Source organism: Thamnophis sirtalis, unplaced genomic scaffold, assembly GCF_051295495.1.
Source record: "Thamnophis sirtalis isolate CommonGarterSnake01/CBP01778 unplaced genomic scaffold, rThaSir2_p1.2 scaffold_6, whole genome shotgun sequence".
Classification (NCBI taxonomy): domain Eukaryota; kingdom Metazoa; phylum Chordata; class Lepidosauria; order Squamata; family Natricidae; genus Thamnophis; species Thamnophis sirtalis.
Genome location: NW_028261386.1, coordinates 112148389 through 112174759, shown reverse-complemented (window position 1 = coordinate 112174759; position 26371 = coordinate 112148389). Strand labels below are relative to the sequence as shown.

At 39.0% G+C, this 26371-nt stretch overlaps 1 protein-coding gene across 1 annotated transcript; it reads right to left on the bottom strand.

Moving 5' to 3' along the window:
* Positions 1 to 1265: 1265 nt before the first annotated feature.
* GPR63 (G protein-coupled receptor 63) lies at positions 1266 to 26185 on the bottom strand. Its single transcript, XM_014066195.2, has 3 exons — positions 25664 to 26185; positions 8887 to 9048; positions 1266 to 7021 (listed from the first exon to the last, which is right to left on the bottom strand). The coding sequence occupies exon 3, from the start codon at positions 6879 to 6881 to the stop codon at positions 5625 to 5627; it is 1257 nt and encodes a 418-aa protein (XP_013921670.1). The 5' UTR covers positions 6882 to 7021; positions 8887 to 9048; positions 25664 to 26185; the 3' UTR covers positions 1266 to 5624.
* Positions 26186 to 26371: the final 186 nt, after the last annotated feature.

Sequence of the window (26371 nt, the reverse complement as noted above, 5' to 3'; positions counted from 1 at the left end):
TGCTCTGAAATCTATTTCCAGTTTGGTCAGAGAATATGTGCACATTATTTCCCATGATTTTTTGCTGGTCTTTCCAACTGAAGAATTGTTTTAAAAAATCTACCTGTTGCACAGGGATTGTCCAATGGCAGATTTAAAAGGAAGTCTTGTTTTAAAATTGTCTCACTGTGGGTATTGGCGGTTCTGCTTGTCACAGGAAAAAAAGATTACAAAAATGGTTAACTGTTAAATTTAAAGCAGAGAACATTCTCGAATGTTTAATTGCATTGGAGAGAGATAATATACGGTATTTCTTTTATCTTTAATTAAGATATAGGTAGTATAGCCTTTGCCCTCCAGAGATAACAGAATCTGTTGCTTAGCAATGGAAGCCTTTGTGGAAATTAGCATGAACTTCAAATGCACAAAACATCTCACATTAGGAATGGGTTTCAAAATAATGAATTCCTCCAAGAATGCTTATTAGGATCAGTGTAGAATCGACCTTCTAGAAGAAATACCAACAAGACATCTTTAGATTCTCTTTGCCAATACATTTACTATAATGTTTTCCATGCATGATGTGGTATGCCCCATGAAATGATTCATATAAATTAACAAGATAATTTTAAAAAGGACTTATAAAAGTAGTCCTCAACTTACGGCCACAGTTGAGCCCATAATTTATATTATTAGGTGAGGAAGTTGTTAAGTGAGTCCTGCCCCATTTTACAACTTTTCTTGCCACAATTGTTAAGTGAATCACTGCGGTTGTTAAATTAGTCATCCAGATGTTAAGTGTATCTGGTTTTCCCATTGGCTTTGCTTGTCAGAAGGTTGCAGGTGGTGATCACATAACCCTGGGACACAGTCCTAAATATAAACCAGTTGCCAAGCATCTGAATTTTGATCACATGATCATGGGGATGCTGCAACAGTCATAAGTGTGAAAATGGTCATAAGTAATTTTTTTTCAGTGCCATTGCAGCTTTGAATAAGTGAACTGTTGTAAGTGGAAGAATACCTGTAGAAGTATGTGATGCCCTGGATGTTGATGAACATCTTTGAATCACCCTCTGCTAGTGTATTAGTGTATTAAGAAACATGGTGGACTGGCAGTTCAGCATTATCTAGAAAACCCTAGGTCAGTGGCTCTCAATCTTTTTTTCACCAGGGGCCCCATTTAAATACCCTTTGTGGCCATGAATACCACAAATTACCAATCAATAATTTTAATGAGAGGTGAAAATGAGGAATAAGGACAGAACAATCAGATTAATTATAATTAATTTTAATTCAACTTAAATGCAAATGATGACAAATTTGATTTTTGTTGTGGCCTCTCCCACCACTTCTTGGAATGCAGCCTGTTTGCATACCACATCACCCAAAGACCATATAGGGCCTTCAATCAAGAAAAAGTTGCATGCCCCTCTTTTTAACAAAAGTGCCCAACTGAGCAACCTGGACAACTCCACATTGTCAGTCTAGTGTAAACATAGTGTAGACATTTCATTAGTTATTTGCACAGAAATTCACATTAGAAATGAAAACTGGACTGAGTCATTCACTGTTCTTTTAAATATCGTGCTGCCTTTATCAGAAATTCTGTATGCGCTCACATTCTTCCACCCATCTGACATAACATGATCTTATCTGAAGCTTTTAATTGCTATTTTTGAACGACTCCAAAAAGAATTCTCAAGTCTGAGGATTCGTTTTCATAATATGAAGAGACTTTAAAATGGTGCTTCAACCAATACACCAAAACTAATTTTTAGAACATTTTAATTGATAGTTTCAAGAATAAGCTTAGCTAGTTAATAATAGCCATTTTCCTATAAACTGTTACAGAAAAAGTTCATCTTAATAATTGTTTACTGTAATTATTCCCATGGAAATATATATATATATACATTACATACAGGTCAAGTTTAACTTTAAAATTTAAAAACTGAGGTCTGTTTTTAAGAAAAGAAACATTTTATAAATGGCTAATAATATCTCTAGAAAGAAATAAAGAGTTAAAGAAGTCATCACTTTTTCTTTTGCAACCACAGTAGATTGCGGTGCTTTGTTTTTATATGGCAAAAATAAATGAATACATTTGTTTACAATGATAATGTTGCACAATGGCATGAGAGAAAGAGAACTACACTGATAGCAACTTATATAAAGCTCATTAAAAACAATCTTATAAAAATACCACACCGAAGGGAGAGGGAGACACTACTCTGTTATTCAGTATACAAACATAAATGCTTCCATAAAATAAAAACATCCCTTCAAAGAGTATAAAACATCTCATGAAACTTTTAGCAAGATTTTTATAACAAATGTGACTGTTTGATAAATCTGCTTAAATAAGTATATGTATATATACTTCAGCACCCTGCCTTTCATTTCCGAGTCTGAGCCAATATATATATATTTTAAAAGGAGGAACAAAAGAATGTTTTTACCTAGAATGTTTTAATAAATCATTCGAGATATATTTGAAGGTATCATTGCCTTCCGAAAGTTTTTTCTATATGTGTTTTCTTTAACCATGGGTGGAATCTTTGTAGAACATATGGGCACATGAAGAGGCTGATTACCAGCTGAACTGAAGGATTTTCAAGTTTAGGAGGATATAAAAATCAATATCAAACGAAAAGGCACTGTTCTAAAACAACAGTATATTAAAAGAGCCAATGATGTTAATAGTGTAAGCTGAAATGATTTAAAATGTAAACATTATACATGATTACACTTCCTTTTCTGTTAAATGTTTCTTGACAACAGTACTTCTTAGATTCTTTATATTTGGCCATTGCGATGACGAAATGCGAAGAACAAAGACCAGAAGCAACAGAGAAAACAGATGATGAGGTATTGTGAGAAATTTGGAAATTTTGCCTCGGCTCTTCTGATTTTTGACATGTTAATAGGAGCAAACATTTCCTCCTTGTCAAGCTATTAAAAATGAAAGCTGAATTTTCTCAAGAAGCATATTTGCATCAGTTATAAATCCAGAGGTGTGAGCAATACAACTGATTGATCATCCAAAGAATCCAGTACTGGCTTACTATTCACAAGAGCTGCACCGTGGGCACACTTACTTTACACACTTACACACTGCAGTGGGATTTATTTTCAAGTTAACATTGTCCTTTTAGGTCTACACAGCTGTTTAAAGTCCAAGGAGATATCATGTAATTTTTAGGAATAGTGTCAATGTTTCTTTGTCATCCAAACTGCTTTGATTGATCAATTAGTAATGAATTGTAGTAAACAAAGTAACAATTTGGTTAACTATTATAATCAATATTTTTCATTTCACTATAAGGTCAGAGAAGTAACCATTTATAGTGGAACCATTTATACTGTGAGTTGCCATTTAAGGTTAAGAATCTTTCCATAGCTTAAGGAATAAGCTGTTTCGAACTTCTCTGGGTATGAAAATTTTATTGATCTACTAAAAGTAGCACTTCTAAAATACACCTTATAATGGAAGGGATGGCCAATTGACATGATACAGTAGCCAAACAGATGAAGTCCTGATTATTCCAGCTCTATAGAAAACAGATTTCAATTTCTATACGCTTGAAATATTAATAGCAAAGTTATTTTTCTTTGTCTCTTCCAGTTTTAATTTCCAGTAAAGCAAGAATGCCCAGAGTTCTAAATATAATTTTATCTGAAGTTGTTCTTGATTGTGTCTATCAGTGTGTAATCTCATCTTGCAACTATTTCCCTTGCATGCTTTATTTACCTGAAGAGGGTCCACAGTTGTAAGGCCAACCGGACCATGCCATCTGACCTGTTTAGTCCTATACCAATGTCAAATTGATGTCAAACTTGTATTGTCATGCTGTCGCCACGTGTCGTATTGGGACTTTTTTCCCCATTGCTAAACTGGGCATGGGCGTGGACAGCACATGACGCATCTAGGCTGCAGGCCGCGAATTTGATCATGGGTTATATTATGGGTATGAGAGGAGAGGGAATATTACAAATGTGAAGAGTAAGGCCCAAGGTGTGTTGCCACCCCCATTCCTTCCACCCTGGGAATTTTGTCATGTGCTTCAGGTATTCAAGAAATCCTATCCTTGGGAAGACAAAACAATGTTGCTGGTTACTGACAGCAATAGTATTTCCTCAAGCTGGATAAGAAACTAGGTTATCTTTTAGACATGAAATAAATCTAGTGTGCTATAAAGTTAAGTCACATGAACCAACAGTTCTGAATTAACAAATCTGCTTGTAAAAAAAACCCTTTTTTAAAAAAACACTTCATCAAAAGAATTGTATATTATGCATGGCAGTAATTGTTTTCTCTTACCTTTGCTGCTGGTTTGGAAGTGGGAGTTTGCACATGGCACTTCTGCGCATGCAGAACCAACTGAATACCACCTCTGATGTACAGGTCCAATTTATAAATTAATATATATATATTTGAACATTAACCAAATTTCCAGTGTATCTTCTAATTGAATTTTGATTCGACAGAGTTCGCAGTAAGAGTTTGATATTCAAAGGGAATTCATATTTCCATGATATGCTTACATATAATTAATTACTATATGCTTTTTTAATGCAGGATCAGTTATTTTTTCATGGGGCTAAAATCAAGACATTGAATATGAATAACCATATACATCCCATTGAAATAATAATGAAAGACAAATCTCATGTGTTTTTAAGTAACTAGAATTAAGTTTAATTCCTTCTGACTTTAGAAGGTTTTAAAGCACTTTAATTCCTCTGGATTGTAATAAGTGTTACTTAAGTGTCTTCATCTAAATGAATTTACACTACATACTTCTGACATTCAAGTAAACTCAAAAGGACTATAAAATAGTTCTGAGAACAAAGTATGTTATAGCATCATTTCAAAACACTGCAAAATGGGTGGAAGAATTAAAAACCTTGCAGAAAGAAACAAAAACGTAAAAGATCACTGAACCTTTCTTCACCCCCACTCACTCCCCTCCACCCAGTTCTGTTTAAAGTGCATGAATGTGTGTGTTTCTCCCCATTTAATGTCACTGCAACTCTTGCAAATAATTAATTAAATCCAAACATTTTGGCTCATCTATGCAGCAACATCGTTTGAAAAATAAAAAAATCCTATTAAGTATTCATCTAAATGTACCATAAAATAGCAGCATTAACAACATCTATAATGAAATGAAATGGTTAGCAGTGCTTAAGATCACCTGACATACATCCAAAATGAGTTTTCCTTCCTACCGCAGAACCGGGGAGGCAGTAGCATACAATCCATAAAGAGCTGCATATACATGGAAGGAATAACTGTGCAAAAGGTACAGGGATTCTTTGAAGCTTAAGTTTTGCAGCTGTCTGTGGAAGAGAAAAATGGCCTTTCGACTGGTCTCTTTCAGCAGCAAAAGCCATTGAAGTAGAAAGCTTTGCCCTGTATGCACAATTCCTCCCCCATGTATACACCTACTTTAGTAGGTGGTCAACAACATAATATAGGTATATCCTGGTAGGAAAGCTCAACAAATATCTCCTCCTTAAAGCTGAATGTGAATTCTAAAAATTATAAATCTGACAACTAAAGAAGCCATTTTTAAAAAAAAATCCCACTAAAACAGGCATGTATCAGAAAAAGAGCAAATGTCCATTTGCTACGAGGCTTACACTACTGACCGGTGCTCCCCACACACATAAACAGCACTAGGTCGGATACGTCTTCTAGCTTGACCAGGTAGCTGTGGCAAAAACTTGAAGTACTTGGGCACCAAGTCTAAACACGCATCGTGAAATTTCTTGATTCTCCAGTAGTAGATGAGTGGGTTCAGAGCAGACTTGAGGTAGCAAAGCCAAAGGAGCCAGGTGCTTATCTCAAAAAAGTTGTGCTTGTGATAAAAGTGGCTGTTAAATGTGGCAATAAGGCTGTAGGTGGTGAAGGGGGCCCAGCAAATGATGAAGACAATGAACAAAATCAATATGGTGGTGAAGGCACGAGTTTTAAAGCTCATATCAATATTCATTTGAAAAGGTCTCTGGAGGCTCATGAGACCAAGTTTACTAGCTTGACTGAGGCATATGCCATCTGGGTGGCTGTGGATACGAACCGCATTGTGCCGTACAGTATTGAGAATGCCCATAAAAGAATATAACATTACAGTGAATGGAATGAAAAAGGAGACCAAAAACACCACTATTACATAGGCGCGGTAACCCGGGTTTGTTGTGTAGCCAAATACACACTGGGGTGCTTTGGAAGGTATCTGTAGGCTGGGGTTCCCCACAGAGAGTGGAAAAGCCACAACAAAGGCCACGAGCCACGAAGCAGCGATGAGGACTTTTGCGCGGTAAGGGTTCAGCTTGTCCTGCCTTTGAACTATTATGAGGAACCTGTCAATGCTGATGATGAGTAGTATGGCAACTCCTTCGATGACAAACAGCCAGAAGAACATGGCAGAGACTCTGCAGAAGACATCCCCGAAAATCCACTGGGTAGTGATGATGGTTATCAGAGCAAAAGGCATGTTCAGCACAGCGAGCAGCATGTCTGCAAAAGCCAAACTAGCTAGAAGAATGTTAATGGCAGATCGCATCGCAGTCTTCTGGTAAACCATAAGGCAGACGACCAGATTACCCACAAAAGAAATAAGGAAAATAAATATCATGGCAGCAGAAAGAACAATCTGGAGTGGTAGACTCAAGCTTGTGAAGCCTTGTAACAGGAGGGCAGGTGTACTATTGATTGTCAAAGGAGCTATCTCAGTAGTAACCATGGCACCCAAATGGTATTTCAGTAGCTGAGCTGTGCCCTTACGGACCAAGATCAACGGAGTGGTAATATTGGCATGGGCATGTTCATAGACGATAAAAGTTGTGTTTAATGACACAGGATGAGCTGGTGTCAGCGTTGCAGGAAAAACCATCACTTCAGCAGAGGGAGAAAGCGACTTCAAGGCATTTTAATAAATAAGACGGTGTCATGATGCAGGGCCCTTGGCAAAATTATAGTGACATAACCAGAAGAAGGAAGGTTGACGGGTACCCTTCATGGCAGTGCTTTGGTCTGAAAAATCAAATAGGAACCAAAATGTTAAAACAAAATATCATACTACTGAATGTACCAATACTGCTGTGGACAAAAACTGTGCTCCTCAACATTTCCTGCGTTATCCAGCACTATCAAATATTTAAATTGGATGTACAGGTACGCCTTAACCTATGGCCACAATGGAGCCCAAAATTTTTCTTGCTAAGTGAGACATTTGTTAAGTGAGGTTTTTACCCATTTTGCTACCTTTCTTGCCACAGTTGTTAAAGGAATCCATGTGGTTGTTAAGTAAGTGACAAGGAAGTTAAGTAAATCTGGCTTCCCCCCCCCCCCCATTGACTTTGCTTGTCAGAAGGTCCCCAAAGGGAATCACATGATCCAAGGACACAGCAAATGTCACAAATCTGAGTCATTTGCCAAACATCTGGATTTTGATCACATGACCATAGGGATGCGGCAACTGTCGTAAGTGTGAAAAACGGTCATAAGTCTCTTTCTCCAGCGCTGTTGTAACTTTGAACAGTCACCAAATAAACTGTGATAAGGTGAGGAGTACCTGTATATAATTTCAAAGAAAAACTGGATTACAGCAGCTTGCCACCATACTTTTCGCTAAATGTCTCTAGGCCTGAGAAACTAATGACCGTCAATCATGGCCTTACCACTAAACTTTTAATTAAAAAGAAACCCTTTTCCTATCAGTCTCTGTCAGCCTGTGGGAAGCAACTATGGCCAAATCTGGGTGGGGCATTCAAAGGGCTGAGGAAGGTGGTGATGTAGAGAAGGGCATTTATGTGAAAGCATATGCATGTTTGTGTGTTGCATTTCTGTCAATGGATATGTATGTAAATATATGTTGTTATTGTTTGGAGGGGAGATGAATTTAGGCTGTGATCCAGAAAGAGACAGGCTCATGTGATGAGGATATGTCTAAAAGGAATACTGTGCATACTGTGAACTCAAACTTATTTCTATTAATTTATTTTCTTTATTTCTGACCATTCCCAGTCCATTGTATTCATGTAGCTCTCATAACACATGATATTTTGCGTATCTTAACCTGCCTTAATCTGAATTCACAAAATCAGTTTATTGATTTAAAACATTTTGATAGCTGCCCATCTTACTCTATGCGGCTTCTAGTTGTACTGTTAGAGTCAAACCTCTTTTTCATGCACATGTCTAAGAGGACAATTGCAAGTCTGCCTGCCTGCTTCCCCATCTGTCTTAGGGCAATAGAGCTTACGTTACGGACATAACTGTGTTTGTTATATTTGAATAGATGCATTTCAGAAAAAAGCATCATCACTCATTATTCAAAAAATAGAGAAGATCACATCTAAACTTCATTGGCTCGTTTATAGAGAAGGGGTGTCAAATTCGATTTCATTGAGAGCCACATCAGGGTTGTGTTCATCTCAAGGGGCTGAGGGGGGGGGCATGGCCAGGATGGGTGTGGCCATGTCAAAGTCATTTATCAAGGCTCTGTTTTTCGCCTCCTGCAACCCTCTGCCAGCAAAATCGGAATTCGGGGAGGCCCCATGCAGCCCTCCCGGACTTCATTTTTGGCTGTGATGGCTTCCATCAACCCTCTGCCAGTGAAAATGGAGCTCAGGGATGACGCGCACAGCGCTCTTCAGCACCATTTTTGCTGGCAGAGGCACTGTGGGCCGGTCCTTCACTGTTTCCAGGGTGGGCCAGCGGACCAGATCTAAGCACCCCATGGACCAGATTCGGCATGCGGACCTTGAGTTTGACACCCTTGAACTAGAGGATGCAATGGAAGAAAGTACTTCTGCTTTCATGAGAACAAGCATATGGATCATACACACAATATGTGAATACAGTCTTAGAGAATAAGGAATTATATGATACAGTACCCATAATTCTTAGAGCATCAGTGCAGGAAACCACATGACACAGCTGACTTTCCAAATGCATACAAAGAAATCAGCAGGGCAGGTTACAGATGGTGCTGGATGTAGGAGCTGGATTGAAATTCACCTGGACGAAAGAGGAAGAATCTCTTGGATTGCAGGAAGCTTGGGAGGGTAGAGTGAGAATATTGGAGAAATAAAGCAGTTGTTGAGGATCGAGATTATGAGAGAACTTTTATATAATATATTATACATTATTTCAGATAATCAAGTTGTGAGAGCATTGGTCCTCTTTTTAGCTTCATTTGTCTGCTATTCCCTGCTTTTTAGAAGTGGACCCACATGTTAAAAACTATTCAATACCCATCCAGAAAGGAAATCAACAACCAAATTTTGGTAGCATTCTTAAGGCTACCTAATATAGGTAAAGATAAAGGTTCCCTTCTCACATATGTGCTAGTTGTTCTCGACTCTAGGGGTCGGTGCTCCTCTCCGTTTCAAAGCCGAAGAGCCAGCAATGTCCAAAGATTAAATAATTATCTTGATAGTCAATATTATTTCATTCACAATCTGAATAATTTTATCTTTCACTTTCTTATGGAACTATTATGTTCAAGTACATATAGAAATATATAGAACTATTATTGATCACTCCGATCAAAGGCTATCCATTTCATTATAGCAATAGCAATAGCAGTAGACTTACATACCGCTTCATAGGCCTTTCAGGCCTCTCTAAGCGGTTTACAGAGAGTCAGCATATTGCCCCCAACAATCTGGGTCCTCATTTTACCCACCTCGGAAGGATGGAAGGCTGAGTCAACCCTGAGCCGGTGAGATTTGAACCGCTGACCTGCTGATCTAGCAGTAGCCTGCAGTGCTGCATTTAACCACTGTGCCACCTTGGCTCTATATAAATAATATTTTCATGCCACATTCTTTTACAGTTCAAAATTCAGTTTTAGTAAAATCCAATGCAGTTAAAATCAATCTGCTGTACATCTTGTTTCTCCTCGTATACATTTTTCTCAGTTCTCAGTTTTACAGCTCACTTTATTTGAATATTAATGCTATTGGAACATGAGCTAAAGTTAATAATTAACACCATGTATGACCCCAGCAAAGAAACATTATGAAATTTGACTGAGATGAAAGAAATTGTTTTAGATGTATTTCAGCCAAGGTTTGCTTTAGACCAAGTTCCAAAACCAGTGGTGAAAAAAAACATATTACCACAATTTCCATTACATTTTCATTTCATTCATGGTGGAATAAATCAGCATAGAAATTTCTAGCAAGAAGCCCACAAAAGGCATAGGATGAAATAATTCAGCAAGCAGTGACAAAAGTACATAGTAACAGCAATTGCTCATAGGGGACTACTGTCAGAATAACAAAGATTTCAGGTAAAGAATTGCAAGTACAAAAATAAATAAAGTCCATATGTTCATATCAGAGGTGGTATGCAGCTTGTTCTGACAGGTTCTGGAGAACCGGTAGCGGAAATTTTGAGTAGTTCAGAGAACTGGAAAATAGGCTGGCCCCACCCCGCTGCCTCCCAGCTGATCTTCTTTTGTTGCCCTGAACAGGAGACCAGGTTAGTGTGTTGGGGAGGGAATAGGGATTTTGAAGTATCCTTCCCCTGCCATGCCCACAAAGCCACGCCCACAGAACAGTAGTAAAAAATGTTTGAATCCCAGGTTGATATGCTTTAATTCTAACATATAAGCTAGGACACTGATGACGAACATATGCATATCCAAGTAGACACACCAAAAGTGCCAACAACTGACAATTGTTATCAAAAGCATGCCCTTTCTTATGCTATTTGTGGAGGCATTGCGAGAATGGGGTATGCTCTTGTGTAGCCTCCAAAGCCTTTGAAAATCATGTGGAGAATGGGGCATGGCTTTAAGCAGTTTTTGGAGGTTGAATTGAATTGAATTTGAATTCAATTTTATTATTTGTATGCTGCCCTTCTCCGGGAGGACTCAGGGCGGCGAACAATTCAAAAGGGGAAAAAGGGGAACATAAGACGAAATACAAATAATTAAAATAAGTAAAAGTCACGCAACCATACAAGTCGAGAGGGGAGGGAACTCATCAACCCCAGGCCTGCCGGCAAAGCCAGGTTTTGACAGCTTTTCGGAAGGCCTGGAGAGAGGTAAGGGTCCGAATCCCTGCGGGGAGTTCGTTCCAGAGGGCCGGAGCTGCCACAGAGAAGGCCCTCCCCTGGGTAGTAGCCAGATGGCATTGGCTAGTAGATGGAACCTGGAGGAGGCCAACCCTGTGTGATCTAATGGGTCTGTGGGAGGTAATTGGCAGCAGGCGGTCTCTCAAGTACCCAGATCCAATACCATGAAGGGCTTTATAAGTTGCAGGAATCGCAGAAGGGCTTTATAGGTTGCAGGAATCGCAGAAGGGCATTCTCAGAAACTGCTTCAAGAAATAAGGCCTCTTGGTGCCTTATAAACCTGGTGCAGCCTTAGGTAGGCCTCTTTCAGAGAACATGGTTTGAAGGGACACAATGAACCAGAGGGCAATTGCACTGTTCGTCAAGGCCTTTTTGTCAAGCAGTGATAATGCCAGAATTGGAGTCGAGGCGTGGGCTTCTTCTACTTCAGGTTCAGCCTCAGCACTGACAGAGAATAGTGGTAAATAGAGAATTATTTTTCTTTGTTCAGGGTTGTGTGACATGCCAACAGAGTTAAGTTAGGTACTCTCCCCATTTTTGACACACCAAGACTGAAAGGTTCATTGTCAATGATCTAGGACAACTCAGTCAAAAGTACATGAAGTAAACAGAGACATAGAATGCACTGCTAAGATTATTCTTCATTAGAGAATAATTTAAGATAAAGATCCATTTTAAAGAAGTGCTCTGTCAGTTGAACTAAACAAGATGGCATAGGAATTAATTAAATATTATCAGGAGGAAAATATCTAGAAATCTGAAGAACAGCATTTGTAATTAGATGGACAAACACGTTAAGTTGCTTCATGGAGTTCATATATAGCAATATGTGTGACAACATATGACTATACCAGTGAGGTAAGTTGAAACACTCTCCTGATTGTCAAGAGAGAGGAGGGCAGAGTATTAATCAATTCCAGGAAAAAACCCACACAACTGTCTCCATCTGTATTAAATGGCTGCATTATTCACAGAGATACTTAGCCGCAGCAATTCTGTATGACCAATAAGCAAGATGGGTCACCAGAACAACTGCTTTTGGGAGGATTGTTTGTTATGTATGGGTTTTTTTTTTACCTGAAACTAACAATGTATAAACATACCCTTAAGCACTGAAGACTCATTTCAGCAAAAACGTGGTCTCCTTTGCTAACATGAATATTTGTATGTACCATAATGTGCTATGGATCTTGCTGGCTAAAAGCAAAAATATGCCAGCAAAATTGTCATACTAACTAATATGTAACACCAAAGGAATAGAAAAGCTGATGAAGAAGACATTATTTTTCTCTTATCTTTTCTATTTACAATATACCTGGTTTACAATGTATGTATGTATGTATGCATGCGTGTATGTGTGTGTGTGTGTGTGTGTGTGTGTATGTATATATATATGTATATATATATATATATATGTGTGTGTGTGTGTATGTATGTATATATATATATGTATATATATATGTGTGTGTGTGTATGTATGTATGTATGTATGTATGTATGTATGTATGTATGTATGTATAGGTTCGAATCCCAGTAAGGGTATGGCTAGCTGATGAGAGCTAAATAGCTTGAAATAGATCTATACTAGTCTCCCTTTATTTATTTATCAGCACAAATATAACACAAATGTAACAAAGGCAACAGTAAAAATATTGGGTTTCTGTCGTGATGGACTCTTGTGACGAGCCAATTGACAGATAATGGAAGCAGTTAGCTTCCTCCCATAATTGGGGCATACCAGGGGTTGTGACACTAAATATATACCTTCCTCCCTGGCTTCAGCTGATAAGGAGGAGACCTGTGGCTTAATGGCTAAGACGTCTGCCTAAGATGTAATATAGCACAGGTTTGAATCCCAGTAAGGGTATGGCTAGCTGATGAGAGCTAAATAGCTTGAAATAGATCTATACTAGTCTCCCTTTATTTATTTATCAGCACAAATATAACATACACACACACACATGAATACAAAATATGAGTGGAAACCTTTGAAGGAATGATTTGGTTGAAGGAATGATTTGATTCAAAAGATATTAGATTGAATCAATCTTATTAGTTTAATCATGCACTTTATACCATTGTGTTTTGCAGGGATTCAAGGGTGATTCAGATATCCAATCATCGTTTTGGCTTTGCAAATTTTAATCCTGTTGCAGCTTTCCCTCCATAGAGGGATGAGCAGCAACTGAAATTACATCCTGGCATGAGTAGTAGGATAAACGATTTGGTCAGCAAGCTCTTGAGTTTTACCGGTTCTATTTCAGAGAAAATATGATAAAATTGCATTTAAAACCAGCCAATTAAACTTCACTGACTTCAGAAGTTTCAACACTTGAATTTTAACTGAATCTCAAAGGTTTCATATATTTCTAATAAATCCATAACTATGTTCAATACTTCTACAGAGAAAAACAAGAGCCTAATCAATTGAAAAGGACTCTCTTAAAAATTTTAAAAGATACATTCATAAACTCTGTTCAAAATATGTGTGTGGGGGGAATTAATTGTAAGGTTTTTTGAAATTCTTTATTGTTGTATTATTATTAAGCGAATGCTTTATCCTACATTTTTAAATGCCACAGATCAATTGCATGATATATTTTAAATTTTTGGTGTTTTGTAATAATCTAACAGCTCTGAACAGGAACTGAATTAGTTTTTTGTACTGTTCCAGCCATTATCAAAAACCACACAAACAAGCAAAGCCCCATCCATGAGATGCAGGCAACATATGAAACCACATGCCTCCTGATCCATGGAAAAACCTCTCTCCATGGAACCAGTCCCTGGTGCCCAAAATGCTGGGGGCCACTGCTTTACAGCACTCTCTGAGAGGTTATCAATGTCAGCAATTGCCCCCCAATAATATGGGTCCTCATTTTACCGACCTTGGAAAGATGGAAGACTGAGTCAATCTTGAGCCCATCAGGATCGAAGTCCAGGCTTGGGCCGAATTAGCCAGCAACATTGCATTCTAACCACTATGCTATGAAATCTAATGAAAAGGCCAGACTATTTGGCCAGACTAAAAGGCCCTCCTTAACCTTTTTTAAAAAGTTTCAAAAACTATTGTAGAATTTTAAATTCAGAGGTATTCACTTAATTAGTCTATCTGTAGAGGATCAAATCACAAAAAGACAGTAATAAACACAGGATATAATATTGACCCTGTTTAATTCTCATTGTTAAATCCATGAGTCATTAAGAGAAAAGAAACTAGAAACATATAAAACTAGAAACTTTTTTTCTAATTTATCGCCATTTATAAGGAATGCTAAAAATAGAGGCGATAGTTTTAAAGGAGAAAAAAATAGAAAAAAATTACTTTTTCTTGTTATTACTTTGTTTTCTTATTATTACCAGACTGTTCTTTGTTTGTTTCCAAAAACAAATGACATGGAAAAAATTGTAAAAATGCAAAAAGGAGAAAACTTCCAGAGAAACATTTATTTTAAAACAATGATTGCAAAACGTTCATATGGTACTGTATGTACCCTTTATACCTCAACTGTAGCAAGAAGATTAGAATCAATTGCTGAACTTCCCTGTGCATAAAAGATAAACATTATAATTACTATTGCTGACTTTTTATCTAGAGATCTTGCCTAAATTTTAAAAAAACATAAATCTATTTTATTATATTGTTGGTAGTTTTTGTTTTTTTTTCTAAAACTTTAGTTACGCCAAGTTGCCAAACTGGCAAATCTATTAAGTCCTAAGTCTCTTACCAAAAATAAGAATTATTTCCATACTAAACATGAGGAGTGTGTAAGAATTCTGACATTAGATTTTGATAATACCCTGTTTCCGGGAAAATAAGACCTCCCCGGATAGTAAGCCTAATCGGTCTTTCAAGTGCATGCACTAAAATAAGCCCTCGGTCAAAATATTGCAACACAGCAGCAGCCATGAGGTCACCATGCTCACCCACCACCTCCTGCATCTCAAAATAATAAGACCTCCCCGAAAATAAGGCCAAGTGCTTATTTTGGGATCAAAAGATCTTGACAAGCTGGTATAATTAACAGAAATAAGGAAGATTAATTTTAATAGCAGCAAATGTGAAGTTCTAAGAAAATCAGTGCTGGGGGGGGAATTGACACCATACTGGTATATGTAGAAAGGAATCTGGGTGTCTTAAAGGATTATTATTATTGTAATGAGCTCTACATGGGGCTGCCCTTGAAGAGTGTTCGAAGACTCCAGATGGTCCAGAACGCAGCCGTGCAAGCGATTGTGGGTGCACCCAGGTACACCCACGTTACACCTATCTTCCGTGAGCTGCACTGGTTACCCATTAGTCTCCGGATCCGCTTCAAGGCGCTGGTCGTTACCTATAAAGCCCTTCATGGCATTGGACCTGGGTACCTGAGAGACCGCCTCCTGCCGATCACCTCCCATAGACTGATTCGATCACACAGGTTAGATCTCCTCCAGATTCCATCTGCCAGCCAATGTTAGCTGGCGACTCCCCGGGGAGATCCGGACCCTTACTACCCTCCTGGCCTTCCGCAAAGCTGTTAAGTCCTGGCTGCTCCAGCAGGCCGGGGGGGGGGGGGCTTCGATATATCCAGCCCCCCGGAGATTGTGATTGTTGTATATTTTAATGTTGTTTGTGTATTATTCCCCCTCCCTTGTTTTATTGTAAGCCGCCCGGAGTCCTTCGGGAGTGGGCGGCATACAAATCAATAAAACTAAAAAAAAACTAAACTAACTAAAACTAACAAACTAAATATGTGCTTGTAATAAGAAGTTGCAAGAAAAAAAAGTAAATGCAATTCTAGGTTGTATCAACAGAAGTGCACTATTAAGATCAAGAGAGGTCATTCTCTATTCTGCATTGGTAAGATAAGAATATTGTATCCATATTTGAGCACTGCATACTAGAAAGGACATTGGTAAACTGGAACAGGTTTACTTGAACATTTGAAGGCACCAAGTATGTTGACTCCGAAGAAGAAAGCATAACATTTGGATTAGGTATCATTTATCAGGATTGTAATAGTGGATTTTGGCATTCCTTCATATCTCTTTCATGTTATAATTCTGAATTTAGAATAATTATTTTTATAAATTTTTATGAAAATTTTAAAAATGCTTACAAACTCAGCTATTTTCCAATTTTGATTTATCTGTCTACATGGATTTAAATTACCAGCTCCAAACAGCATATTCTGTGGACATTCTTCTGTTTCCTTAGCAACACTTTAATCCATCTGGCTGCGGGCTTTTAAATTTTACTACCACCTTCCTATCTATATTAGAAGTCAACTAAAAATAATATATACTAAAATAATTAATTGTGCTAATAAAATAAATAGGGAGATTAGTTCTCCAAAATCTGAGAGTTCATAGCCAGTCTGACTAATGCTTTAGGATGATTTGAGATGTTGCACATCTATCCCTGCCAAACACATAACACTATAAGCTACACATTGTAATCAACAAAAGTGAATTCCTTGCTCTTTATAAAATAAAAGCTTAGAGGAATATGACTTTACAGAGCAAAAGTGATTCTGAATCTGCAAACCTGCATTAGCAGACTATGATGTGACAGCTTTCTAAGCATAAAAAAGATCATTTTCAAAGTCAGCTCCACATAAATTATTATAGCTAGAATAGTAATATTGTCTTTCAACAACTACCTCTTCATAGCTTTTTAAAAGAAAAACCTCTGTTTCAAAAGCACTCACTGAGCCGCTCTTTACAATAGTTTCTATTTTACAGTTCTCTGATTCCTGGTTTATAGAGTTCTTCTATGAACTTCATCCTATTTTTATTGCCCATTTATTTGCTTCAGCTTCTTTGTCACATTCCTTCTTTATGTTGTCTGTAAATCTGTTCTTGCATGTTCAAAGCAGATGCTATTTATTGCATACCAAAATATTGTCTAGCCAACCTTAAATCCAGATCCTGAATCAATTTCAATAACAGCTTTTGGGGGTCTTCTTATCTAATTTTTAATGTTTCCTTTCTCTAGTTCACCTATATTTTTTACTTAAATTTGTCCCATCCAACTAAGATTTTAAACTTTTTACCAGCAGAAATTTCAGCGCTTAAAATCACAGTCAGGGAGAAGAAGCAATCAAGTATTTTCATCTTTTCATTTTTTGGTACAACAGCTATGCGCCAAAGCTATTATATTATTTTATAGTGTCCATAACTTGCACTTAAATCACTGGCTCTTCATATTTTCCCATCAGAAATCTACTTTCTGAATTTAGGGTTGAATTTCGTTTGATAAGTTGTCCTTTTGAAATATATAACATTCGTATGAATGGAACTTAAGAGTAATGCATCCATAATATTGAACATGTTAGAATACCAAATAATCACACATCAAAACAGCCTTCTCAGCTATTGTACCCTCTAACTTTGAATATTAATTGAAATATTAATAGAAACATCTATATTATCTTTGAATGGAAGTCAGAAAGTTAGAGAGAGGATCATACAGTCTGACTTTTTAAAGTGCTATACAAGGAAATACTTCATTCTGTGAAACTATTTTTACTTTTTACTGTACAATGTTCTAGACTCTTGTCTTTACAATTTTTTTCTTTCTCCTCCATTATGTTAATGATATTGCACAAGGAATATATGCTCTGAAGAAGGCAATTTCTATTCTTATGTACTTTTGGTTCTGCAAACAAAAGATGCCAATATAAAAATATTTTCATTGGAAATGATATTTCAAGCGCTTAACTGCAATTAATGCACTTGCAGCCTTGTATGAGTATCCCTCTCTCAATCATTTATATAGTTTGACTGATCTTAAAGTTACAAATTACAACAAATAATAATGTAAGCAAATTAAATATTTTGAATAGTATCCAAAGATTTTACTCTATGAAAAGGCTCCTTCTGTAAATATGTTTCCTTTTAGAATGGAATAAAAAAATGCTGTATAATCATTGCATATCCCCCAAATACTGCAATGTTAAATAAAACAGGGAAACAAACAAACAAACAAACAGTGAAAGCATGTGAGAATTTTATTTATGCCATAATTGCTTTGATTAGGAACAAAATATTAGGAAACAAAACTTTAAACCTTCAAGTTTAGGCTGCATTCACTTATAACATACAAATTGTAATGTAATGGTTTGAGGTGTTTTTGCATTCTATGAAATTTTAAAAGCAAGCTGCTTTACAGACTGAAAATAACTTCAACTCTTCTGCAGTTTAAAAAAGTTGCTATAAAGACTGTGATGGTGAACCTATGGCATGCGTCCCACAGGTGGCACACAGAGCCCTCCCTGCAGGCACACCAGGCATCACCCAACCCACCTCCACTGGCTTGCACGCATGCCTCACGCCAACCAGCTGATCTTTGGGTGTCTGCCATACATGCATGAGGGCGGGGCGCATGCAGGAGATGCACGGGCACATGAACGGGGGACAGGGTGTATGCATGGCAGTGAAGCGCATGCACAGAGGGTGCTCGCATTGCATTTGGGGGGTTCACCTTTGTTGGTGCAGCTGGCCACAACTTCACCCCGAGACACTGGCTTGCCACTGCCGCCTCTTTGCCGGCACGAAAGATCTGATGCCACAGCCTCTTTGCCGGCACAAACTGCCTGCTGCCACAGCCTCTTTGCAGGTGCTCTCTGCTCTCTGGTGGTGGCCATTTTTCCAGGCCCAATATGGGGCACATCAGCAGAGGCTGTAGGGGCAGGCCATTCATGCCGGCAAAGAGGCTGCAGCTGCAAGCCGCTTGTACCGGCAAAGAGGCTGAGGCTGCAAGCCGGTTGCAACAGCGAAGAAGAGTGGCAGGCCAGTGTTTTGGGTGGAGTCATGCCCAGTTGCACCAACAAAGGCCGGAAGTAGCCACCCATTGTGTTTTGCTTTCCAGATTGGTGCAGGAGGCTTTCCAGGCCCAAAATGGGGCAAAATGCCCCATTTTGGATCTGGAAAGCCTCCTGCACCAACCTAGAAGCCAAAACAGGATGCGATGGGAGGGCAGGTTGCATGCCCAGGAGACGCAAGTGTATATGTGGGGCAGGGCACCTGCATGGCGCAGTGGTTAAATGCAGCACTGCAGGCTACTGCTAGATCAGCAGTTCAGCGGTTCAAATCTCACCGGCTCAGGGTTGACTCAGCCTTCCATCCTTCCGAGATGGGTAAAATGAGGACCCAGATTGTTGGGGGCAATATGCTGACTCTCTGTAAACCACTTAGAGAGGCCTGAAAGGTCTATGAAGCGGTATATAAGTCTACTGCTATTGCTATTATATGGGGGGCATGCATTGCATTTTGAGGATTTGTGCATGTGCTTTGGGTACTTGGCACTAAAAAGGTTAACCATCACTGGGTTAAATATCTCTTTTAAAAAAGAAAGCCTACTATCACAGAATGACTGACAGTATTATACTATATCAGGCTTTTCTGATTTGGTGTCCTTCAGATGTATTGGTGCAGTGGTTACAATCAAGGATGGAGTAGGGAATTTACAAGATTTTCTGATCTAGGGATGGTCAAAACCTGGACATATTGTGGCTGTGAATATTATATGTAGTACTTATTTTGTGTCTCCAAATCATACCTCAAAATTTCCAAATGCATCTAATCTTGAGATTTAATACACCTACTATACTTTGCACTCTACCTCTCAGAAAGCAGATTAAAAAAAAGGAAAGAACATGCCTATCAAAACTTTCAATTTGAACCCAAAAGCAGGTTACATTTTAACATATGCTACAGAAATCTATTTTTTTTAAAAAGAAAAGCCAAAAAATGCTGGTAATCTCTGAGCAATGAAGAACAAGCCTCTTGGAGGCTGTGTTTTTTCTTTTATTACTCAATTTTTTATTCATTTTGTTATTTATTTTAGTGGGTGTTTAAAAACACTATCAAAAAGACACAGAAAAATATATTTACAAGCAATATAAAATAAAATTTCAAGGGGACAATACCATATATTAAGAGTTTGTAGCATTAATTTAAAATGTTAAAACTATTATTAAAATAAAGTCAATACTCAATAATTAACTCGAGGACCAATATAAAAATGAACTATTAAGAAAATGTTCTATCAAATCTAAAAATTCCATTCTTACATAATGATTCAATTAGAAACCAAGTTTTTTGACATTGATATATACTCCCACAGTATAATTTGTAACTCTTCTGAGAGAAAATGATGTGTGATTTCCAATAAAAAGGATAAAATGTCCTGACAGCTATTATCATATGCAGACCTTATTCAATATATATTTGTAGGAAGGAAGGTTTACTAACGCTTAGCAAAAACTTAGCTGACAGGAAAGAGAAATCAACCTTTACCTTTTGTTTCATTCTATAATAAATCATCTTCCAGAATTTTCTTTAGAACACTACCATCAGATATGAATGATCAGACCTAATTATTGGATTTCTAAGACTTTTTAGAATTTTGACAATCATTACTTAGAAAATACATTCACATTAAACACATCAGTTTTCTCTGGATATAACAATCCTGGTGGATTTAACAGTTGTCTCCCACTGTTGTGTATTATTGTCCTGTTTGAATTCTGCATCTATTTAATCATACATATTTAATTTCTGAGTAGTGTTTCAATAACAATTTATAAATAAGATACATGTTCTGAATTTTGTGTTATATGTTTTTCAAATCCAGTCAGGTATCTAACTATTCCATTCTACGTTTATAATTTATTTTGGACTAGCTGTTCCCGGCCACACGTTGTTGTGGCCCAGTCCGGGAATAGTGGGGCGGCGGGTGGGTGCTGCTGTTGGTCAGGACTCAGGGCTGCTGGGCTGGGCGAGGCTGGTTGGGGGAGCCGGGGTTGTTGGCCTCGTGGAAGTTGTTGAGCATCTCCTCGGAGGATAAATAAGGAAGGAGATATCTCCTTTGTTCAAATGTATTTTTGAAAAAAGTCAATTGACCATTGTTTTAGATTCTTATTCTTTATAAATACTCAGTTAAGAAATTCTAATTTCAGTTCATCTTCCTCAGAATTGTGAATATAAAAGGTCATCCAACATTTCAAAGTTTCAGCCTTTGAGACAGACAAGGGTGTTGTCATATAACTCCTTGGGTAGGTGTGGCGGTCACCCATGGCTCAGTGCATAACAGGGCATGCACAGCCACGCTGAACCACACAGGAAAAAACAAACTCCTAAAAAACATAACATCCTGATAGTTCACTCTAGATGTGCCTTACCCAACGACGCCCAGGATTTGACCATATATAGACAGAACTTCCCTGAGCAGTAGATTAGCAATTGTAGTTTGACAGGCTGTCTTAAATCAACTGCTGATTGCTCCTCCTGCCTTTGTCCTATCTCAATAAAAGGGGCTCCCAGGTCCAATCTGGGTCGCCCATCCCGAGAAAGCTCGTGTCCGTGTCTTTTCTCAACATTGGCCTCATGGGCGAACCACGGGTACTTCACACAAGGGCAAGAAACAATCACATCAGGAATTCCAATACTGTTTACTGTTGTAGGGTAGAATTTCAGAATCTTGAAAGCCTGTCACAATTTCTCTCTATTCCATCCTGTCCCCAACAATCAAAGCGTGGGAAGTTATTTGGGGTTTCTCTGTCATGCTCTTAGGTCTAAATCACAGGTGTCAAACTCGATTGCGTCACATGACGTATTATGATGTATCGCAACTTTGCTTTTGTGGAGCCAGGATGGATGTGGCCTTCGGGTGGTGCATCTAGCTAGCCCATGGGCCACCAATTTGACAGGCCTGGTTTAAATAATCTCTTCTCAAACTAATCCCATCATGATTCATTCCTTCCTTCCCAATTCCCAAGGCCAGATCTACTTTCCTTCACAAAAGACTTTCTCTGTGTCCAGAAAAATAATTGTACTTTTCTTATTTATATTATTAACAGCATTCAGAATACATTTGATATTATCCTTTGCATATTAGAAAGGTCAAGTGATGAATAAAATTCAGCAGTGCCTGATAAGTGCATGATTCTGCCTGATGAGCCGAGGTGGCGCAGTGGTTAGGGTGCAGTATTGCAGGCCACTTTAGCTGACTGTTATCTGCAGCTCAGCGGTTCAAGTCTCACTGGCTCAAGGTCGACTCAGCCTTCCATCCTTCCGAGGTGGGTGAAATGAGGACCCGGACTGTGGGGGCAAGTTGCTGACTCAATTTGCTAAAAAAAATTGTAAACTGCTTAGAGAGGGCTGAAAGCCCTATGAAGCGGTATATAAGTCTAATAAATAAATAAATAAATAAATCCTTCCTCATGGCAAGAAACTTTTATTTCTTTTATTTACAAAGAAGGAAACAATCTAATTTGCCCAGAGTATACAGAAGCATGCATCTGGCATTGTTTGATCTCATTCATTACTTGTGCTAAAGTGTAAACATAATTTCTTGGAAGGTAGATATTTTTAAAGATAAATAAATTTGAGATACAGTTCATATTTCAGCAGATTTTGTCCTCCTTCCAAGGAAGAAAAAAGTGAAGCAGATTTAAATGCTATAGCCTGGGCTCAAATAAAGTATTAAGCCATGATATGTTTTCTCCAACATAATGTAACAAATGGGCCAACCACTGTGGTTTGTAAGCCATGATTTTTTATAATGTTGTATTAACCAATATACTCTGGCTTATTCAATGAATCAGGTTAGAACAAACTTGTGTGGAACAGATATAACTTATCCCAACAAGAAAATCACAGCAATAAAATATAAACAATATGAAGTCCCTTCGGAAGATGTAAAATATTCGGCAGCCTTACCCAAACAGGTGCTCTTTCTGAAGGGCATAAGATGAAAACTGATCAAAATAATACTCTTCTAAATAAATCCTTTTCTAAATATATAGTATTCCAAAATATATATATAAATATTTCACTTTTTATTTCCATTTGAAAAAATTCCAGCTCCTTTTAAAACAGCTATTCTCTCTAAAACCCAATGTTTCTAATAAGATCCATATTTCTTGCTATTTGTTTCATGATGGATTATTTTTAAAAGGATGGTAACCTAAGATAAATTGTCTGAACTATCTTATATTCCCTAATCCTTCGAAAAGTCATTCCTGTGCCTTATTCCTCCATCAACTTAATCCATTAGTTAGTTACTTTTAACTAATGTGTGATTCCACCATGAACAAAATCTACTTTTTATTTAAACAAGTGTATATGCTTTTAAAAAGCTCATATTTAGGATCTAATTTGTCACAGGTGAGTTGAACTAGCTTTTGCCATCTGTTATCTAAGAAAAGCTAGGCAGGCTGGATTGGCTAGTATTTCTCTGAGGAAAAGGAAATCTCAAGGCTGCAGACCAGAATGAAGAATTTTAAAAAACTTAAAAAAGAAGAAAACCATTGCTAGCAAGAAAACTAAATGATTGCGTCTAGTATCTCACTCACTTCTTTAGAGGAGCAAATTTGACAATCCTCTGCCATCCTAAATAAACATATCCAAGCTCATATTCTTTAAACTTTAAATATATTCTGATAAAGCTAGCAAAAAATGTTATATCCCAGAAACAGGTGTGGGATACACAGATATTTATATATTCGCATAGCAATCTAGAGATGTATTTTTAAACTATCTCCTTCATAAATGTCCCATTGATCTGACTTCCAAACAAGTATATATAGACACTGGCTAACACTATGAACGTCCAGTCCTGCATGATTCAGCTGAACTAGTTCAGAAGAAAGAGAAGACAAGAAAATTGTGATGAGAAATAATCAAGAGATGGTGAAAATTTGAATTTGGGTTATTACTTTATTCTTTCTTGCTGGCAAGACAACAGGCAGCTCTTTCTACTCTAGACTTTTGCCAATCTGACACTCTTCAAGTATAAAAAGGTAAAGGTTCCCCTCACACATATGTCTTAGTGGTTCCCGACTCTAGGGGGCAGTGCTCATCTCCATTTCAAAGCCGAAGAGCCAGCGCTGCCCGAAGATGTCTCCGTGGTCATGTGGCGGCATGACTAAACACCAAAGGCGCACAGAACGCTATTACCTTCCCACCAAAGGTGGTCTGTATTTTTCTACTTGCATTTTTACATGCTTTCAACTGAAGGTTGGCAGAAGCTGGGACAAGTAACGGGAGCTCACTCTGTTACATGGCGCTAGGATTACGAACCGCCGACCTTTCTGATCGACAAGCTCAGCGTCTTATTCCCTGCATCCCTAAGATACTATAAGGGATGGTGTAAGTCAGTATTTCTCAACCTCAACCACTTGAAGATGTGCGAACTTCAACTCCCAGAATTCCCCAGTCAGGAATGCTGGTTGGGGAATTCTGGAATTGAAGTCTGCACATCTACAAGTGACTGAGGTTGAGACACACTGGTGTAAATAATAATCACACATCTTGAGAACATTAAGATAAGAAAGGCTGCTATATATGAACCCAAGATTCTGCATAATTTCTCTTTTTCTGTATGAACACCATTAGGAAAATAGTGTTTTGTTATTCAGATTGTGTAGCTATAATTCATATTAGTAAGGAATATGCCAACAAGGAGGAAAGGAGGAAAGGATTAATGAAACAATTGTTGGTTCTGGTTGCATCCCTATACTTTTACCAAGACTTCTGGAACATAGGATTCTTGAAAGAAATTAAGATATAAATTTTAGAACTTTAAAAATGTGATCAAGCCTGCCATTTTTTTTCAGAGATGGGAAATTTCTGTATAGCCAGCAAAACTCCTTGAAATTTGAAAGCTTTAAAAAAAAAAACTAGTTGTAGCATTTTTTTACCAGAACACATTAATACCATTTCATTCCTCAATTATCAGTTCATCTGCACAGAAATAATAAACACGTTTTTACAAGACATAGGGACGTTCTATTTAAATGCCTTTTAACTTGTAACACTTTAGAAAAATCACAGGTGCACCCGTGCGCGCGCGCACTTTATTCATTACCTATGATAACCAAACGATCACTGGAGTTTAATACAGCCTAATTAATTAGAGGCAGGGTAGGTTCCCCAATAGCCATGGCTTAGTTGTGGAAGCCAGCCGCAAACTTGGGACACATCAAATCACACCGTTTAAACTTCACGGAGGTTTATCCACAGGTACGTAGCCCTTGGCAGACCGAAGGACGCCAGGAACTTCGAGCCTCACCCAAACCTCGCCATTTAGAAATCAGGTTGGGAATTTAGGAATCCGGATCGCTACAACGGCGCTGCCCGCTTTTAAAGCAACTCAGCCTAGGCACCGCAATCACACGATCGCCAACCTCGCATTCCATACCTGATCCAGTCCTCCTTCGCTCGTTACCTTTTCCGAAATCACCCGAGGGCTTTAAATTCTCAACTTTCTTTGAGTCTGGGTGCGCGCGCGTGGGTCTCCTTACAGTCTTCAGGAGTAACTCATCTACACTGTCGTCGTCCCCTCCCCAAAAGCCAGCAGGAGAGATCTGAACCTCAACTCCGGAGAAAAGTACACCGAAGTGCTCGCAGAGAAGTCCGTCTCCCCCACAATCCCCACTCCGATCCACTGCCCAGAGCCAGCTTTTGCGGGAGATCCCCCTTCCTCCCAAAACTCCTCTTGGCTCGCCTGCTCGTCCCGCCGCTTCTGCCTAGACCCACCGTGCCTTCTCCTTTTTTTCCCCTTCAGCCCGGCCCCGCCCGAGGTTTAAACCTCACCAAATTGAAGGCGCCGCAGCCCAAAGGAGGTCGGACCCGAGGCGGTTTTCTCCTCGAACTTTCCTGGCGTCGGGAGGCAGGAGCGGCGGCGGCGGCAGGTAGGTCTCTTATGCCCCGAACTGGAGAGAACAAAAGCTTCCAAGCCAGGGGGGGAAAGAGGGGACGAGCAAGGCAGCGAGGGTGGACCATTGCCTGCAAGCTGGAGGGTCTCCCCGGCTGCAGCACAAGCCCGCCTTTGCCACCCTTTCCTCAGTGCAGCCTCCCCGCTTCGGAGAAGGATGGAAACAATTGCCGCGCGGCAGGGGAAGGCGAAGGAGCCCGTCTGCCCGCCACAGCCTCCTCCTCCTCCTGCCCTCTTCAACCTCGTCGTTTCGCGAGCCCAACTCGCCGTCCCCAGCTTTCGGGGCGGAGTCCGAGGCCGAAAGAGGTGGAGACTCCGGGCTCCGGCCCCCAAACGTGCGCGCCAGCAAAGGCGAGCGCTCTCCCAGGGTGCATCTTCCGGAGGGCCGCGGGGTAGTGGTGCCGGCACAGCTACGGGAGGAAGGGTCTTTGGGAAGGCAGGGGGCGGGTGGTTGGGTATGGGGTTCCCGCTAGTGGAGGTCCAGGCTTCGCTCCCGGCACTCCCCGCTTCCTCTCCTCTTTCCCTCCCTCCTTCGGCTCCGAACCCGGTGGCGAGGAATGTGGGTGAGAGCAACCCGGGCTCGTGCG

Coding starts and splice junctions, on each gene's coding strand:
- GPR63 (XM_014066195.2), bottom strand. CDS start 6,881: ATGGTTTTTCCTGCAACGCTGACACCAGCTCATCCTGTGTCATTAAAC.